Raw genomic sequence first — 20413 nt, forward strand, 5'->3', positions numbered from 1 at the left:
CCTTACATTCTTCTGCCTATATATCAATACCTAGTAGATTCTAAGATAGAAGGTAAGAGTTAAAAGTTAAGTAACTTGAGTAAGAGTTTAAAAAAAGTCAAATTAGAACTTCTTCTGTTCTTTATATGGTTCCACAGGTGACCAGCAGTCCTTGGGGCTCCCATCACTGTTGGTCTTTTAAGTGATCAAATGAGAGCAGTAAGTGACCAACACAGAGAACCTCAGAACTGATTGAGACCTCCGAGGCAATCTAGGCCAACCAATACTTGAACAAGGACTCAATATCCTGGACAAAGAGGTCAGCCAGGTTCTGCTGGAAGCCATATAATAATGGGGGAAGCCTCTAATTTCTAGAAGCACCTAGACAGTCCAGTGTATAGAATGGTAGACTTGAGTTCAAATCCTGCCTCATTCATTTTATTTTATTCATTTTAAAACCCAGTTCTGAGAAGAGATTGATAGACTTCACAGAACCACCGAGGGAGTCCATGATCGAGAAAGGTTAACAATCCCTGATCTCTACGTTTTCAGATTTTACAGAAATGCAAACTGAGCAACAGAGAAGATAAGCAATTTGGATGGGCTCCCACAATGAGTTAACTGGCAGAATTGGGACTTGACTCCAATCCTATTGAAAATAGACGGCATCAGACTTCTGACCAGCCCCAAATGAATAGCGTGTACCTACCTAAAGTCTGTGGCAGCAGTGGCGATGGCGGCAGCAGCAGCCTTGGCTTCTCTTCACCTTTCAAATGATCTGCTTCTTCTTGCTTCATCTCATCTTCACCATCTAAATTCGATTCAGTCTCCACAGCTCCAGTTAGAAAGAGGGTTGGCATTTTAGAGGGTGCTACAAAATTCCCCAAAACAGCAAATTATCCACATGAAATCACTACCAACAGCAACTTACATGTCACAGGACTTAAAGCTACAAAAACCTTAGGGATTAACTTACCAAATACTCATTTTATCAAGAAGGAAAATGGGGGCAGCTGGTTAGCTCAGTAGATAGAGAGTCAGGCCTAGAGACAGGAGGTCCTGAGTTCGAATCTGACTTCAACCAGTAGCTGTATGACGCTGGGCAACTCACTTCACCCCCATTGCCTAGCCCTGACCAATCTTCTGCCTTGGAACTAATACACAGGATTGATTCTCAGATGGAAGGCAAGAGTTTAAAAAAAAGAAAGAAAGAAAGAAACTGGGGACCAAAAGTACAGTAACTCCATCAAGGTTACACAGACAGAGAAAGAGTTCAGATCAACAAGTTCTTGATTCTGAATCCAATACTCCTTTATTCTACCAATTGTGGGAAGGGAATTCCCCTCCCCATTATGTCACTTTGTTTGATGTCATCAACCAGAGACCTGAAGATCCTTTACAACTAAGATGTGCAAATATAGAGAAACCCTCAGAGAAAAGAAGTTGAAACCTACGAGACCAGAAACTGATCGCACAGGCACTGCCCCACTGGGTGGTGCCAGGAAAATTAAGGAACTATGATTGGTTCCTAAGATGTGGCGTGGGAGAGCTAGTTGGGGGAGAAAATTGCTTATAAGGTGAGACCAAGGCACTGCTTGCTCTCTCGTGCTCTGGCTAGAGCTTGGAACCTGGAGGAACCTCTGTTGGTGGTGAGCTTCAATCCATCAAACGGCAAATAGCGTTGCTACTCTCTACCTCCTTCCTACATTTCCCTCTCTTTAATATTACTATTTTGGCAGCCTCATGATTTAATTTTAACTATTATACAATCTAGTCCTTTTCTCTGGTTTCTTGGCCTTCTCTTAACTCATTTAAGAAGGGCCTACTTCAATAAGATGTTTATTATAAATGTAAAATGTTATGTGGTCCACAAAGAAAAAGAATTCTTCACTTCATCTAAAATGTCATTCACTTAGGAACTTTGACCACCTGTCTTAAAACAGTCTGAAAATTGCTAATTAAAAGGTTCTTCAAAGTTATTTTTAAGTTTTAAATATATTTGTATTCATTTAATAAGTATTCATAACATTGGCTAGAGAACTTTAATATTTACAAAGCATTTCAAATAGATGAACTCATTTGAAACTGGTGTTATATCCTCATTTTACAGATGAGGAAACTGAGGCACAGAAATTTCTTTCAGTGACTTGTCCCAAATCATATAGTCAATGAGTATCTGAGGCAGTATAGTACCCGAGGCAGGATGGGCTGGTAGCTCCTTTAGAGAATGGACTGCCTTTTGTATTATTTTGTATCCCTAGTGCTCAATGTATGTGGTACTTAATAGCTGTCAGGTCTTCATAACTCTAAGTCCAGCACTATTTAAATGCCCATTAGTTTAAGGGAAATACTAGACAGAGCTTTGTGCTACATAGATATTTGGACGAAAGGAGGTAAGGCAGGGTCCTTCCCTTCCAGGAATATCCCATGCAGAAATCCTTTTTTTCAACAATTCTTTTCCTTGCTTTAAGAAACAGAAGGACCCTCCCTTTCGGAAAAATTGAATATTCAATTATGAGTAACATATGATGTCCTAAAGTAGGTCTAGAAAATGCTAGCCATTGGAACAGGATAGAGAACTAGGTAGGGAATGGCTAAAGCTGGGCTTACAGGCTCTCCCAGGCAGGCAAAACTCTCCAGAGGGTTGTGTCCTAACATAAGCATATTTACACTAGTCACTACCTTGGTGGGTTAGAGTGGCTTGCACTCAAGAGTCTATAATCAACACAGTTGCTTCTACTTAAAGAGCTCTCAGTTTACATGAGTGGTAGGGTTAAGGAGGACCCTCAATTAGTCTTTTAGTTTTTTAAAAATTCCATCGCAGATCTTGAGATGTGCTGGGAGACTTCAGGAGTTTAATACTTCAGAGACAGTGTGTAGTTGTAAAAATACTTGTAAAGTATTAAAATCAAGAGATATAATATTAAGTTCCTAATTCAGGATCACTGAAACTTATACCAAAAAGCATTTAAAGTTAAAGGAAGGGAGAAATTATGCGGACGGATGATCAGAAGCTCATTCAGTCACAGGTTCTGATGCGGAAGGAACCTCAGAATTCACATGACCCAACACTGTCAGTTTATAAGATGAAGAAACAGGGTTTAGAGAGAGAAATGTCTAGTGAATTCAAAGTAAATATTGAGCCGGTAATATGATTCGTGGAGAAAATAAGAAGTGGGAAGGATATTTTGTTTAAATCACCAAATTTTTTAAATGACCTGCTTGAATTAGAAGAGGTTCAGTCTTAACTTTCAAGACAGACTCTGGCATCATGATCATAATCACAGTAATAGAGCCCTTTAGGTTACTTTGTCAAATGTTCTGTATATATGGTCTCACAAAGGATGGTCCCAATTTGTGCCTTGGTATGCCTAGCACCATGCACAGAATAGATGATTAATAAATACTAAGGGATAGCTAGGTGGCTCAGTGCATTGAGAGGCAGGGATGGGAGGTCATGGGTTCAAATCTGGTTGCAGACACTTCCTAGCTGCTGCATGACCCTGGGCAAGTCACTTAACCTCCACTGCCTACCCTTTACCACTTTTCTGCCTTGGAACCAATAGTAGTATCGATTTTAAGATGGTAAGCAAGAGTTTTTTAATAAATGAATGAATGAATGATTGAATGAACCTCACAACCATACGAAGGACATAGTGAAGTATTGACCCTACTCTACAGATAAGGAAACTGAGGATCAAAAAGGTCTAGTGACTTGCCCAGCTATTAAGTGTTGGGGGTGTTATTGAAACCAGGGCTTCTTGACTCCAATCCAACCCTTTATCCACTATCCAACATTCCCCTGCCACACAACCTTACAATGCACATATGCCCAATAAAAGATTCCTCCTGATCACCAGGCTGACATTCTCTACCATGAATAGCGAATTAGAGCTAAGTGCCCCATCTCAGCTGTTATAACCATAGATTTAACATCAATATTGACAAACTTCTCTAAACTCAATATTGCATTTTTATAACTATTCCTCTTGTGCAATCTTGGTGGTTTGAAATGTCGAGAATAAAATGAAGTTGACGGGTCATCTGTTTTTAACAACAAAATTACTTTCATGGCAAATTGTAGGCTTCAATTTAAATAAAGATCACTATCAGTTGAAGGAAAAGGCTTCCAGCTCTAACTTCTCCCTGCAGCTGCCTTCCTTCCTGGAGAAAATAAACTTTCTTTCCTCCAGACAAATTCTGCTGCAACGTTACTGGATTCCTAACAGCCCACTCAAATCATCACTGCTGTAGTGAAAGATATTTCCTTGGGTTTTCGACCTCTGTACATACCCACATTTGGAGGTCAATACATTAAGAAATGAAAGATGTAGAAATTCATAACCAACGTTCAGGAGCACAAAGTCCTGCCAAGGAAAAGCAGCAATGAAGACACTGGGCTCTCTATTTTCTGATCTCTTCTGTCTCACCATACATTATAAAGTCAATCACCAGATTAAATCCAAAGGGGTTTTTAGAATAAAATGCAGCTTTCAAAGTAATATGAGACTTAAGGTTTATCAAGTGCCAAGACCCTAAGATGAAAGGTGCCACCACTTTATTATTCAAATATGAAGAATAGCCTTCTTTTGGAAAGGACAGGCTTCTTGGAGAACTGATTCTCATTTACATCTGGAGGAGGAAGAAATTGGCATTGCCCATGTGTCAGGGATCTAATGTCTTCCCACTCGGGAATGGTGCATCATCATAACAGGCAATTCAAGGTCAATAAATGGCCAATGTTTTACTGCTGCTTACTGGTCCCAAGAGTCTCAATTCACCTCATTTGAACTTCTGATTTTCTACTAGGTAGACTGAAGTGCAGGGAGAGGAAATTATCTGTTATACAGCCGTCAAGGTTAAACCCTAATGAATTTACTTGTTACCAAATTACATAAAATGGAACTATTGGGGAGACGGATATGAATGCCATCTGGGGCCATAGATTTCACAACAAAAACCTCAACAACCATGACTCCACTTGAACTACGAATTTCATGGAAAGGATGAACATGAAAAAGATTTACCTTCATCTAAAGATCTGTCAAGAAGGGAAGGTGAGGAAGATGCCTTTGTTCGTACTAGAGTCAGGCGCACTGTATCTCCTGCCCTGCGCAATACTTCAATAACATCCTGATTGGCAAAACCCTGGATATCTATTCCATCCACCTATGGAAGGAAAGAAGGAAAGAAGGGAGGGAGAGAAGGAAGGAAAGAAGGGAGGGAGAGAAGGAAGGAAGGGAGGGAGGAAGGGAGGAAGGGAGGAAGGGAGGAAGGGAGGAAGGAAGGGAGGAAGGGAGGAAGGGAGGAAGGGAGGAAGGAAGGAAGGAAGGAAGGAAGGAAGGGAGGAAGGGAGGAAGGGAGGAAGGAAGGAAGGAAGGAAGGAAGGAAGGAAGGGAGGAAGGGAGGAAGGGAGGAAGGGAGGAAGGGAGGAAGGGAGGAAGGGAGGAAGGGAGGAAGGGAGGAAGGAAGGAAGGAAGGAAGGAAGGAAGGAAGGAAGGAAGGGAGGGAGGAAGGGAGGAAGGGAGGAAGGATGGAAGGAAGGAAGGAAGGAAGGAAGGAAGGAAGGAAGGAAGGAAGGAAGGAAGGAAGGAAGGAAGGGAGGGAGTGAGGGAGGGAAAGAACAAATAATTATATGCCCGGCATTATGTTGAACACTTGACAAATATTTTCTCATTTAATCCTCACAACAACCCTGGGAGATAGGTGCTATTTAGAAAATTCCATGAAGGAATAAGGTGTTGGAAAGTCTTAGGTTCTGCAAGTCTAACTCTACTGGAAATGAAGCATAGATCCTCTGACCAGTTCTTCCAGGACTAAGTAGAAACAGGAAGTTTAGTTTGCACCAAAAGGAATGTATACCACACTTAAAAGGAATTCCCTAATCAAGGGCTGAGAAACATCCTGGACAAGTAGAGCCTTGTTTCCTGAAAATGACAGAAGTGTCAAGAAATATTTGCCAGTTCTCACATATTCCTAAGACACCTGGCCAATCTATTCTTAATCATATGAAATAAAAAATCATACTGTTTAAAAAAAAATAAATCCAGCAAAGAGGATCCTTTAATCTGCCTTAGTTATTCTTTTATGGTCCAAATATGTTTCCCAAAGTATAACCTAGAGCTCCCATTGCACTAATGGAAACCTATCATTCTAGACTTTGTGATCTACCAGGGTTATTACATCTCTCACCAGCCTCCTTTAGTTTTCCTTCATTTTCTTCCAGCCATCCCCCTTGGGGGAAGTTTCCTACATCTTTCCCTGTAGAAACCTGGTCTCCCGGAGCATTGTGGTTAGTTGAACTTAAAGAATCAGAATATATTGAATGTCCACCCCAACCCGCCTCTCCACTCTTAAAAAGCCATCCCCATAGATATTTTCATAAAGTGATTTTTTAAAAAATTCCATTGAATTCACAAACTAAAACTGGTTACTTACAGCAACTATCCTGTCATGGATATGAATTTGGCCATTATGATCTGCAGCACTGCCTGGTATGATATTTTTCACATAAATTCCTGAGACATCCCCTGAATGGGCACAAGAGAAATAAAAGAGAAAGAAAAATCACTAGTTAGTCCTTGATTGCCAAATATTTATCTAGAGGGCATGAAGTAACTGAGATGAACGGCTAATAATACAATCTATTGACATCATATCTTTAGTCTGGAACGGTCAGTGGGTTGGTCTATTTTACTACTTCTTTGTGACAATGAACAGTTCTATTGGTGGGGGATTGGAAGAAAGAGTGATGTGAAAAGAAAAAGAAAAGAAAATTAATTCAAAACCATGTTTCAAAGAAGAATGAAGTGCATTGCTAAATAAATCTGTTTTATTTCTAGGGGAAGGCCAGCTGGCCACAACATGATCACTATCAACCTGAGAATCAGGACAAGTTGAACATCTTTCATTGGTAGACTGATGAGAGATCAGACTTCCAACTTCAGCATTCAAATGAAAGTGATTTTTCCTAAGCTACCAGTGACCTCTTTATTGTCCAATCTAAATTTATTGTCCAATTGAATGGTCCTGCCTCAGTCTTAATTCTGCAGCCTTTGACACTTTTGGTCGTCCTCCCCTTCTAGGTCCTCTCCTTGAGGCACTGATCTCTCTAGTCTCCTCCATACATGATCATTCCCTTCAGTTTCTCCTGTTCTATCTTTATTTATATTCTGCCTCTACCTTTGTATCACTGCCTTTGTTTCCTTTGAATTAAATCCATCCTCTCTAATTTGAAATTTTCTTGGCAAAGACACTGGAGTGATTTGCCATTTCCTTCTCTAGCTCATTTTACAGATGATCATAGAGCTAGTAAGTATCTGAGGCGAGACTTGAATTTAGGATTATTAATATTCCTGACTCTCAGTTGCTCAGCTTAGCCAGGAACACATAGCTAAGAAGTATCTGAGGCTGGATTTGAACTCATGAAGATGAGCCTTCCTGATTCCAAGTCAAGTACTCTATCCATTGTACCCCAATCCATCCTCTACCTAGCCATTAAGTACCTTTCCTGAAGGGCAGGCCTTGATGACATCATTCTCATATTTAATAAATTCCAATGACTCGCTATTATCTCTAGTATCAAATATACACTCTACTATTTGGCTTCTAATATCCTTCCCAAACTGGCTCCAACCAACCCTTTCATGGCTGATTATACACAACTCCTCTTCTTGTGTTCTGTGGTCTAATCAAACTGGTCTTGTTCCTTACAAACCTCTCTCCATCTCCTGTCCAAACTTTCTCACTGTCCCATGCCAAGAACTCATTCCTCTCCTCCTATTTCATAAAACCAGGTTTTCTTCCCTCCTCAGAAGTCTCTGTGAACTCTTGCCAGCTCCTTCTAACTACAGACACCCCCAAAAAGCAGCTCACAATTTATTTTGCATGTCCTTCTGGGTGTAACGTAGGCTCCCTGAGGGCAAGAACAATTTCTTTCCTGGCTTTGCATCACCCAGCAATGGCTTCAATTCAGCGTTATGCTAATATGGCTCTCCCTGGGTATCTATCTGTCCTCTGGGTGCAGCAGACCAAGGTTTGACCTCTTGAATTCTTGGAAACAGGTACCTTGTTCCCATGGAAATCAATGGAAAAAAGGCGTGAATGTAGAGATAAGAACCAAACAAGTCATCCTGCCCACCCCAATGCAAGGGCATTGCAGACAGGTTAACTGTACCAAAAAAGGAATATTGATATGAAACTGTTTTCAAGCCTTTGGGCCTAGGGCCGAGCATCTGAGAGAGGTTTTCCTTAAAGTGCAGAAGACGTTAGCAAAGGATTCCAGATGTTCCTTTATGAGATTCGGCTTAAGTGTTTCCAGGGTTCTTCTTAGGGGAGAGGGATGTTGCTTGTGATACATCTGTTGGGTTTTTTTAAAGAGTATCCAAAAAAATGCACACATACATTAAGAAAAAATAGCACAAAGCAAAGGTATGATCGGGGGAGGTTTTCGATGTTTGTATAACATATGTTTCCCCCAATAGGCCTCCTGTTCCCTCTTTCCAGAGAGCCATTCTCTTATAGTAACAAAGAAGAAAAGAAGGGGAAAAATCTGCCAAACTATCCAACTATTCATTAGACATCAAGCCCGATATCTGATCTGGCTCTCAGGGTCACTCCTGATTGCCTCTACTGTCTAGAATGAAAGACTTTTCATCTCTTTCTCTCTGCTCTTTAGAACAGAACTTAAGCACGTCCTCCACTTCCTATCAAGAAGTAATATTCTAGTTAGTCATTCCAGAGCAATATTGATGGGAAGTCTTTCTTTGTCTGCCTCTTCTTTGTTTTCTATTACAAAGGCTAGTAAAAATGTCTGGTACACACTGTGAATGAAAGAGAGGCTGACTGAGTAGTCACTAAATAAACATTTGGATGGATAGATGGAGAGACAGATGGACAGATGGATGGATGCATGGATGCATGGGTGGATGGAAGCCAAATTCAGGAGTTCAGACACCCTTTCTCTAAAAAGTCTTGAAAAAAAAAATGACTGGCTTCACAGGCAAACAGCAATTTTTCCTAAATGCAAGTACATGAATACACAATCCATATTTAGCTATTTTGGAAATCATTTGCATTTCCAAACTTAAAAAAGGGGGTGAGAGGCACTTAAGAAAGAAACTAAAAGATTTAAAAACAGGTATTTCATTAGGCTAAAAGGGCACTGGGTGGGCCTGACAGGAATTATTCAGAACTCCGAATACATTAGCATCCCTAATTTTTCCACCTGCTAGGAGCAAGCAAGACCATCAATTTTTGAAAAATCAATTAACTACAATCCTTGTGTAGTTGAAAGAGGGCTAGATTTGGAGCCAGGAATCTGCACTCAAAGATGAATACAGTCATTGTGTAACCTGGTTAAGTTCCTTAACTTCTCTAGGCCTCAACTTCCTTATGTGAAAAATGAAGTGGAGTGATGTAAAGATTAAAATTTAGGGGAAGCTGAGGCAGGTAGAAATTAGTTTCTCTCTGCAAGGAGTATTATATTTTTATGAGGTTTATTAAAGGTCAAGGGTTAATGAAAATACAAGCAAGAGAAACACATGCTAGAGGCCCACCCAAATTTCATTCACATCATGAGATGCGTCTGTTTGCCAGCGGAGTCAGGTAGAAAAGAGAGCCCCGCCTACGGGGAAGACCCTTTAAATAAAATTTTGCTCTCATCCCACGTGAGAATTCAGTGAGAGTAGAGGGCATTCTGGGAGCTAGCAAGGACTCCTGGGGAATGGAGTCCAGAGTTCAAATCTCAATTTTACAGTGGGCTATTTGTTTGCTGTTGTTCAGTCTTGTCCAACTCTTTGTGACCCCATTCGGGGTTTTCTGGACAAAGATACTAGAGGTTTTTTTGTTATTTACTTCTCCAACTCATTTTACAGATGAGGAAATTAAGGCAAACTGAGTTAAGGGACTTGTCCAGGGTCACCTAGCTATTATTTGAAGTCAGATTTGAACATAGGAAGATAAGTGTTCCTGACTCCTAGCCTGGCACTGTCCACTGGGCCACCTAGCTTCCCCATTGGTCATGAGTTCAGAGATCCATTTGGCAATAACTGAGGTATCTGAGCCTAAAATTATATAGTCTACATCCATTAAAAAAGCTAAGGCTGTTTCCCACTTTGTTTCTGACTTTTGCTGGTTCTCTTCAGATTCTACCATCATTGGCAATGGCTATAGCTTCCCTCCCTTATTTTGGGTACTTAGATCAGGCTCTAATCACACAGAATCACTAAGAATTTTACTGTTGGAAAACAAGACGAATGTGGCCAAAATTAGAAAGAAAACAGGAAATGGCAGAGAATGTATTTACAGAAAATTTCTCTAATAAAGTGCTCATTTCTCGAATATATAGGGACCTGAGCCAAATTTTAAAAGATAAGAGCCATTCTCTAGTTGATAGATAGTCAAACTGTATGAACAGTTTTCTAAAGAAGAAATCAGAGTTATCAATAATCACATGAGAAAAAAAGCTCTAAATCACACCTGATTAGAGAAATGCAAATCAAAATAATCCAAGATGCCACCTTACACCAATCAGATTGGTAAACATGATAGAAAAGAAAATGACAAATGCTGGAGGAGATGTGGGAAAATTGGGACACTGATGCACTGTTGGTGGAATTGTGATCTGATTCAACCATTCTGGAGAGCAATTTGGAACTAAAGGGCTATAAAACTATATGCATCAATTGACCCAGTGATACCACTACTAGGTCTATAACCCACAGAGATCAAAGAAAATGGAAAAGAATCTATTTGTACAAAAATATTCATAGCAGCTCTTTCTGTGGTGGCAAAAACAGATAATTGGGGTGATATCCATCAATTGGGGAATGGTTCAGTAAGTGGTGGTATATGATATGAAATATTGGTTCCAAAGCAGAAAGCCAGTAAGGGATAGGCAACTGGGGTTAAATGACTTGCCCAGGGTCAGTCACACAGCTAGGAAGTGTCTGAGGCCACATTAGAATCCAGGACCCCCATCTCCCAGCCTAGTGTTTTATCCACTGAATTATCTAGCTGTTCCTTCCTTTGAGTGTAGACTGAAGCATCCTTTTCTTTTCTCTCCTTATTTTTATTATTTTGTTTGTCTTTTCTTTTGCAACATAGCTCTGTCTGTTCTTTCTGTGACAGTGGAAAAGCATCCTTTTTAGTGACATTTCCTGGATCCCAAAATTCCACTCCCCCCACCTTCCACCCCATAAACCTTTGTATGTCTAATTCCTTGGGCTCCAACGTTCATCCCCAGAGCTTTTTTTGAACACAGAAACCCTCCTACTGAAGGATACTTGCAAACCATTCTCCTAGCAAAGCTAGAAAGCTAACATTTTTCATGGTGACATGCAACACCCAAGAACCCTCACTCTCCATATATTTTTAGAATAACTATTTGAAAAGGTAGAAAAAAATATAAATTTTTAAATGTTAGGGCAAAATAGTCTGACATTGCAAATGCCATTGAATTCAGTAGCCATTACTTTGGTGGATCCTGGTTTTTGTTTCTTTTTTCTTTCTCATTTTAAGGAATGGTTCTATGGATTGGGGAGGGAAAGTACTTATTAGGAGATCAAGGGAATGGGGGGAATCAATATATATATAAAGAAAATAAAAAACATTTACTTTGAAAACGTAAAAATCACTACCTACCTCGTTGATAGAAATGTGAGGGTCTTAGGGAATAAATTAAGACAAATATTTTGGGGGCATGGCCAATACAAGAAGTTTGCTTGATTATGTATATTTGTTAACAAGGCTTTGCTTTTCTAGTTTTTTCAATGGAAGAAGGAAGAAAAATGAAGTAATAATTTTTAAAAATTCATTAAAAAAGGATATTTTAATGATTCCAGAGGATTGATGACTATCAGTCAATCAAATGATGATAATCAAGAGTTACCCATCTCTTAAAACAAAGGTGAAAGACTCAAGATGCAGAATGAGGCATGCCCCATGGGGAATTTGTCTAGCTTGCTTATGAATATTTCTTACAAGTGTTTTGTTTTTCTTTTTATTTTCCCCTTTTAAAAGGGGTTAGGGGGGGCAGCTGGGTAGCTCAGTGGATTGAGAGCCAGGCCTAGAGACGGGAGGTCCTAGGTTCAAATCTGGCCTCAAGACACTTCCCAGCTGTGTGACCCTGGGCAAGTCACTTGACCCCCATTGTCTATCCCTTACCACTCTTCTGCCTTGGAGCCAATACACAGTATTGACTCCAAGACAGAAGGTAAGGGTTTAAAAAAAAAAGGGGATTAGGAATGAAAGGAAAAAATGTGAGTAGGAACTAAAAAATAAAAGTAAAGGAAACAGGTGAAAATCACATGCTAATTAGGAAGTATACTATAAAATTTTCTGGTGATGTCTTATAATTAGGCAAGTAGGTAGGTAACTGGAGAGGTGGGTGGATAGATGGATCCATGCATAACCTCATACTTGACTACATGCATGATAGGGATTGAGGAAGCAGGAAAGATGAGAGGGAGAAAGAGAGAGACAGACAGCAGAGATAATGTATTTAGTGTTTACTGTGTGCCAGGTATTGTGCTAAGTACTGGGGAGATAATAGAGCTCAAAGGATGAATCGCAATTCTCCGTTAGCCTTCATTAAAAGTAATTCTTTTCTATTATCTAGTCATGGGTTTTGTCATACAATGATCACAAGTCAGATTGTACCTAGAACTTGGAAAAACCCTCCAAGAAAGCCTCTGAGGACAAAAGAAAAAGTGTTTACCTGTTTGTGAGGACCCGGTGTACCCAATGATTGTAATGCCAAGACTTTGGCCATCTTTTTTAGTGAGTTCAACATCATAAGTATCAAAAAGAGAGGGGTCAACCTAAAGAGGAAAAGAAAGTCAAGTTCAACGATTAATAATTATATCTAATATCGGAGGATCATAGAGAAGTGGAGGGTACTTCAGAAGCCATCTGGGGCAACCCCAGGTAGATTAAGTGATTAGCTAATGTTACATAATTGGCTGTAGAGCCAGTACATAAACTTTGGTCTTCCAAGACCTATGATCAAAGTAGAAAGAAGACTGACTTTGATTCAAATCTAACCTGGAACACTTGCTACCAGTAGGACTTGGGGCAAGTCACTTCATTGTTAGTTATAAGCCTCAGTTTCCTCATTTGTAAAATAAGGGGATTGGACTAAATGACCTCCAATTCCTTTTTGGCTTTAACGTTGTGATCTTATAACCCTATGTATGACTCTACATTAGGAAAATGCCAGCTCTGAATCAAAGTGTACTAAAAGTGAACCCAAATTGAAAAGTACTTAAGCACCTACTGTGTGTTGGGCACTGTGATTTTGAAAGTGTGAAAGTGACTTCAAATTCCTGTACAGGTGGGCCCAGCCTCACCATCACATACAATTTTCCCACTTGTTCTTTCCTTTTTTGATTTTTCTCTTTTTTAAACCTTTCCTTTCTATCTTAGAATCAATACTAAGTATTGGTTCCAAGGCAGAAGAGTGGTATGGACTGCTAGGTTTGTACCCCAAAGAGATCATAGGGAAAAACATGTATACAAGAATATTCCTAGCTGCACTCTTTGTGGTGGCAAAAAATTGGAAAATGAGGGGATGCCCTTCGATTGGGGAATGGCTGAACAAATTGTGGTATCTGTTGGTGATGGAATATTATTGTGCTCAAAGGAATGATGAACTGGAGGGATTCCATGTGAACTGGAAGCAGAACCAGGAGAACATTGTACACAGAGACTGATACACTGTGATACAATCAAATGTAATGGACTTCTCCATTAGTGGCCATGCAATGATGCTGAACAACTTGGAGGAATCTACGAGAAAAACCACTATACACATCCAGAGGAAACATTGTGGGAGTAAAAACACAGAAGAAAAACAACTGCTTGATCACATGATCTGATGGGGATATCATTGGGGATGTAGATTCTAAACAATTACCCTAGTGCAAATATCAATAATATGAAAATAGGTCTTGATCAGTGACACATGTAAAACCCAGTGGAATTGTGCATCGGCTGGGGGAGGGGGAGGGAAAGAGCATGATTCATATAACTATGGAAAAATATTCTTAATTAATTTAATTTAATTTTTAAAAAGAAGAGTGGTATGGGATAGGCAAGTGACTTGCCCAGGGTCATATAGCTAAGAAGTATGTGAGGCCAGGTTTGAACCCAGGTCCTCCCAACTCCAGACTTGACACTTTGTCCACTGAGCCATCTAGCTGCCCTTGATCTTTCTCTGAATCTTCCACATTTTCTCTCTCCCTTCCCCTTTTATTCTTCCCTTTTTCCAAAGCCTTGAGCTTATCAGTGTCATTCATGAGGAGAGCTGACTGACTCCCATAGTGGTATTCGGATAGAAAAAAAAAGACTTTAACTCTGACTAAAAGTGCTTTAATGCCAAGTTAGCTTAGAAGGCCAAGACATATACTCACAGATCTCTGGTTACCAGAGGACATAGATGGCAGTGTGACCACAGGCAAGCTTGTTGGAGTTGGAGGAGTCACAGTAATTTCACCAATAGGATCTCTTGCCACTACCATCCGCACAAAATTCCCACAGTTCCTCAGGACTTGGGCAACTTGTTCACTGCTCATCCCTTGCACATTCGTGTCTCCGATCTTCAAGATATGGTCCCCAGTCTGGAGCTTTCCATTCTTCAAGGGGCATTAGCCAAGGAGAAAATGAATGAATGAATGAATGAATGAATGAATGAATGAATGAATGAATTATATACACACGTTCTCATTCTCTGCCCCCCCCCCCAACTCTCTGTGTCTCTCTCTCTCATTGACTATGTTCCAGACACTCTGCAAAATGCTGGGGATACAAAGAGAAACAAGTAAGACATTACCCACACTCAAACATTACATTCTAAGAGTGGAATGGAAATGACTCTGTATTACTTGGTATCTATCTTGTAGTTCCTTATCAGCACCCATGTTAGATCCTTCTTCCCAATAGCATGTAAGGAAGCTCTTTAAGGTCAAGGACAGTTCCTATATCACTGGCTCACAGCTCTAAGGATAAAGAGATCCTGCGAGTCACGTTGTCCAAAACACTCACCGTTCAGATAAGCAAACTGAGACCAGAAAAATTAAATTACTTGCCTGAGGTTATTTACACACACACATAAATACATTCAGAAATATATATACATATGTACACACCCATATATACAGACACACATAGATATATGGGAGGGGACCAGGATTCGAACTGCTTTCGAATGTCTGATGCTGCTTCTCACTTTTCAAATTTTGTTTGTCCAGCTCATAACATGACGTCCTACAATACAATAAAGGTGTGCTCACAAAATCACAGAATCATCGAGCTTGAGAGTTAAAAAGGCCTTCAGAGACCATCTTATCCAATCCATAGCCCAAAGGAGTTCTCACTACAACATTTTTGAGAAGTGATCATCTTCAGCTGAAAAATATCTGAAAGGAGGGAGCCAAATGGCTCAGTGGATAGAGCAGCAGGCCTAGAGATAGGAAGTCCTGGGTTCAAATCTGGCCTCAGACACTTCATAACTATATGACACTGGATAAGTCACTTCACCTCTATTGCCTAGCCCTTACCACTCCTCTGCCTTAGAACCAATACACAGTACTCTAATACTATGTTCTAATACATAGTATTGGTTCTAAGGCAGAGGTAAGGGTTTTTTAAAACCCCTCTAAGAAGATGTAACTCTCCACCTCCCAACAAAGCCCTTTCCACTTTGGGATCATTCTCATTGTTAGGAAATGTACCCTGACATCAGTATACATTAGCTCCTCTGTCTCTTTCTAACCTCCTCATTCTTCCTAGTTTTATCCTCAAGGGCTAAATAGAATATATCTAAACTTCTCTCCCCCACTACCATGCTGCCACCACACACACACACACTCACACACACACTCACTCACTCTCTCACTCTCTCTTTCTCTCTTTCTCTCTCTCTCTCTCTCTCTCTCTCTCTCTCTCTCTCTCTCTCTCTCTCTCTCTCTCTCCCCAAAAATCAACTGATCAGGGGACAACTAGGTGGCTCAGTGGATTGAGAGCCAGGCTTATAGATGGGAGGTCCTGGGTTCAAATCAGACCTCAGATACTTCCTAACTGTGTGACCCTGGACAAGTCACTTAACTCCCATTGCCTAGCCCTTACCACTCCTCTGCCTTAGAATCAATACACAGTATTCTAATACTTTGTTCTATGTTCAATACTAGTCTTGGTTCTAAGGCAGAAGGTAAGGGTTTAAAAAAAATCAATTGGTCAAATATTCAAGCCCAGTTTGCATGCAACTCCTGAGTCTTCTCTTCCCCGGGATAAATAACCACAATCCCTTCAATTATGGGACATGTTTTCAATGTCTTTTAAGAACTTGGTTGCACTCTCCCCTCCATATTCTCCAGTTAGTACACACACACACACACACACACACACACACACACAATATGAGCTAGTCCTCCCCTTCCCCCAAACATCCCCTCGACAATAAAATTCGCCTTTGTCATCCTCATCTATCAGTCGTCCAGCCTGCGCTTGAAGCTCTTCCAGGAGGGATACCCCACCACCTCTCTCTAGGCTGACCCTTCCCTCTACACTTTGGGGCAGCTCTCTCAGGAAGTTCTCCCTGTCACGGAGCCCAGAGCCCAACCGGGTCTCTCTAACCTTTCCACCAACTCTCCCAGGGGTTCTTGGTTCATTGTACCACTGATGAATGGAGCAATCACTCATCAGGAGAGAAGAATAGAGCTGAAATCTGGAACTCCAAAAGACAAATCCTCCCCTCAGGGTGCCTGAGATGACACCTAGAAAGCACTTTGCATGGGGAAAGCATGCTCTGAATATAAGCTGTCATTATGGGGATTACCCCTTTCTCTTTCACCAAATAACATTAGTCCAAGCAATTTCAAGAGCAGAAATCCGATCCATTAGCAAACTGAACAGTCTCCCTTCCCCTAACAGGTTAAGGCCTTAATTGAAGACCTGACCACCACCTGAATGGAAATCCTAGCCACTAGAGCATTCCCCCCACAATTTCTTTCTACCTGCCTGGCATTCCTGAAAAGCAGCAGATCAGTTCTCTGAAACCACAAAATGAAAGGTACCAAGTGGAAGGGAAGAACCATTTTCTGCTCTCCTGCAAACAGCACAGAATAAAGCTAAATTGATATTCAAAGCGGAAGCATTCACTTTGCAACTGAGATGCCATTAGGCTATAAAGGCTAGGCTGCTCAACCTGCTGTCAGAAGGTTCAGGAAGCAAGCTGCTGCACTTCTAGTTATTGTTCAAGTCATTTTTTTTTTCAGTCCGGTCTGTCCGATTTGTGACTCTACTTGGGGTTTTCTGATCAAAGATACTGGAATGCTTTGCCATTTCCTTCTCCAACTCATTTTACAGATAAGGAAACTGAGGCAAACAAGATTAAGTGACTCATCCAGGGTCTCACAGCTAGCAAGTGTCTGAGCCCAGACTTGAACTCAGAAAGATGAGCTTTCCTGACTCCAGATCCAGCATTCTATCCACTGCACCACCTAGCTGCCCTCCCTGCTGCCTGCCTGCCTCCTAAATCCAGTCTAAACTCCCAAGCTTGGCCAGAAAAGCCCTCAAAGTGTCAACAGTCAGAAAACATTTATTTAGTACCTACTATGTGCCAGACGCCTAGAACACTGTCTGTAAAGAAGAGCAGTAAGTGGTCTTTGCCCAAGTTAGAGGAAATGGAGGAGTTAGGATTCAAACCTAGGTCTTGTCTTCTCTCCATAGAACCACAGTGACTCTCAGGCAAAGAGCTTTTGGCAGTCTGGAGACTCCCGGCTCCAAATTGTATTTTTGAGTGACTGAAGGAACTGCTAAATTTTACTTAGAAGTTGAGGAAGGTTAAAATGCACAAATGGCACCAGTGAACTGTCCTTACTGCTATTGCCTATAGACAACATCCCACCTCCTAAAGAGATCATCCCTCCTGCCTGGAATTCTCACGCTATCATTCTGAGAAACCTCTAGCTCCCTTCAGAGCTCAGCTCCAGGGCCTTGGCCAAGTCGGGCCTTTTCTAATCTCGCCAGTTGGTGGTGCTCACCCACCCTCACCAAAATAACAACAGGGATCCTTCTTCGGATTCACTGATCCGTGTACAAGTCATTTTTCCAAAGCAGAATAGGATTTTCTTGAGGATAGAGACTATCTGAATTTGGACTTTGAATTCCCAAAGCCTGGCACAAAATGGGCAGCTAATAAAGGCTTGGGGAACACTTAGCACACCAAAGTCACTTCATGCTTTTGGACTGAATTGCCTGTTTGACTTTCTCTTTTCAATGCACTATATATGTGTCTATATATTTATTTGGCCCAATTTTCCTTCACCTCTCCTCTTGCTTAATTTAAACCGTGGCAGTTAATTTGCATCTGTCACTGGAAGCCAAACATTTTGTTCATTACAGAAAAGCAGGTGTTCTCCAGAATCAGTCAGGGCAAAAACAGTTATTAGTCAGATTGATAGATAGGGAAGGCTTTGAAATGACAGGCAACTTTCTTCATTCCTGCATCTCAAATTGCTGCCTTTTATTTTAGTTTCGCAAGAGGCCTCCTCCTTCCGTAATCTGTATATCAAGCCAGCAAATTAAAAGGTACCGAGTTGACTTTGTATCTGAACAGGCATCACACATCAACAAGAGTCATTAAAGAGTTGGGGCAAAATACAAACACAGAAGCAAAATGGATCAATGATGGCCAAAAGCCCACACCCTTCCATTCATCTATTGGTGCTCTGCGTTTTTAAGAAAGGTATTTAAAAACTTGAATTTTCTGGGACCCACAAATATTTCCTCTTTCAAGAAATGGCATAGTCCTGAACTCAAGTTCTATTCTGGTACCCCATTGTAGGAAGGAGGTGAACTAGATCTTTGCTGATTACATAGGCCAAATGTCAGATCTGGCCAGTCCTTCCCCGGCCTTTGAAAATTAGCCCAACTCAGTTTGGAGAGGTTCATCACTAGGTTGGCTCAAGAGACCATCTACTGGTTATAGAAGAAGTGTGAATTGAATCAGCAGAGAGAATACCCAGGCCCCCAGTGGCCCTCTGATCTCATTGCCATGGGATCCAACTCCAGTACTTTCAGGTTACCCATGACTGCCCATCCTAGACAACTCTCAGGCATGGCCTCCCAAAAGTTCAACACAGGGAGTCTACTGAATGTGTTCAGGTCTTTCCTCATATTCTCTTGATATTGCTTAGAGCCCAGCAAAACAGACTATCCCTCACTCTTGCCAGAGACAGTGAGCCTGGGTAATAGAAGCATACCCTACTTGAAAATGGTCCAGGGGGCAGTTGGGTAACTCAGTGGATTGAGAGCCAGGCCTAGAGATGGGAGGTCCTAGGTTCAAATCTGGCCTCAGACACTTTCCAGCTGTGTGACCCTGGGCAAGTCACTTGATCCCCATTGCCTAGCCCTTTCCACTCTAGCCAATACACAGTATTGACTCCAAGACGGAAGGTAAGGGTTTTAATTTTTTTTAAAAATGGTCCAAAGTAGTCACTGGAGTGCTGGCTTTACTTAGGCTAAGATAGCTCCTTGCCCATGAACTATATTGGTGAACCCATGGCACATGGACTTCCAAGAGCCAGAGGGGGCTGCTCTCTTCCCCACCTCCACTGTGCCTGAGAAGATTTTTCACATGCCTTCTGCCCAGCAGCCCAATCTGAGCACTTCCTCCCTCTCTTGTCTAGGGTAATGTGAGGGCCTCCCAGGTGGCTTGAGAGTGCAGTTTGGGCATGTGGTCTCTAAAAGGTTCATCATCACTGCCCTAGAACCTAGAGTTTCTAGTACACACATTGGCCTCCTTAATTAGAAGGGACTCTATTAGAGAGGGGCAGAATAATTCTCAGAAGAATAAATTAGTGAAAGCAATTACAATCAAAAGAACTTTCCTAGTTCCACCAACAAATTTATGGCATCAAAGAACTGGAAACAAAGTAAATCCCATTAACTAGTAAATAAGCAAAGTAGATGCCCATCAATTAGGAGCAACTAAGCAAACTGAGATAAATAAATAAATGCAATGGAATATTACTGTGCTATGGGCAACAATGATTATGATGGATACAGAAGTATCCAGTTTGTGAACTGATACAAAATTAAGTGAGCAGAGCCAGGAAAACCATATGTGATGATTACAACAATGTAAATAAATGAACATCAATAAAATAATTGAAGATGAATGTTGCAAAGTTATAATACCAAGCTTAGCCCCAAAGAAGAGAAATGCAGAGGCAGCTCCCTCCCTGATGTTTAGAAGTGAGGGAGGGTGGGTTCAGAAGGCCACATACAACAGCAGCCTTTCAACACTTTGGATAGTTTTGCCAAAATGGTGTCTTGCCCCCTTCCTTTTTTTTCAACCTCTATTATTAATGATGGTTCTTTCTGAAAGAGGGGGAGCAGAAAGATAATTCCAAAAATGTTGGTGATATAAAAA

General features: G+C 41.0%; 1 protein-coding gene across 4 annotated transcripts in view; it reads right to left on the bottom strand.

Moving 5' to 3' along the window:
• Positions 1-20413, bottom strand: part of PATJ (PATJ crumbs cell polarity complex component) — a 364450-nt gene that overhangs the window by 319471 nt on the left and 24566 nt on the right. For all 4 annotated transcript variants that reach the window (XM_056814120.1, XM_056814123.1, XM_056814122.1 and 1 more), the window contains exons 8-12: positions 14391-14612; positions 12698-12800; positions 6418-6509; positions 5007-5148; positions 689-850 (exon numbers count right to left, since the gene is read on the bottom strand). In XM_056814120.1, coding sequence (XP_056670098.1) covers positions 689-850; positions 5007-5148; positions 6418-6509; positions 12698-12800; positions 14391-14612 — 721 coding nt within the window. The remainder of the gene's footprint in view (positions 1-688; positions 851-5006; positions 5149-6417; positions 6510-12697; positions 12801-14390; positions 14613-20413) is intronic.

This window comes from Monodelphis domestica, chromosome 2, assembly GCF_027887165.1.
Source record: "Monodelphis domestica isolate mMonDom1 chromosome 2, mMonDom1.pri, whole genome shotgun sequence".
NCBI lineage: Eukaryota > Metazoa > Chordata > Mammalia > Didelphimorphia > Didelphidae > Monodelphis > Monodelphis domestica.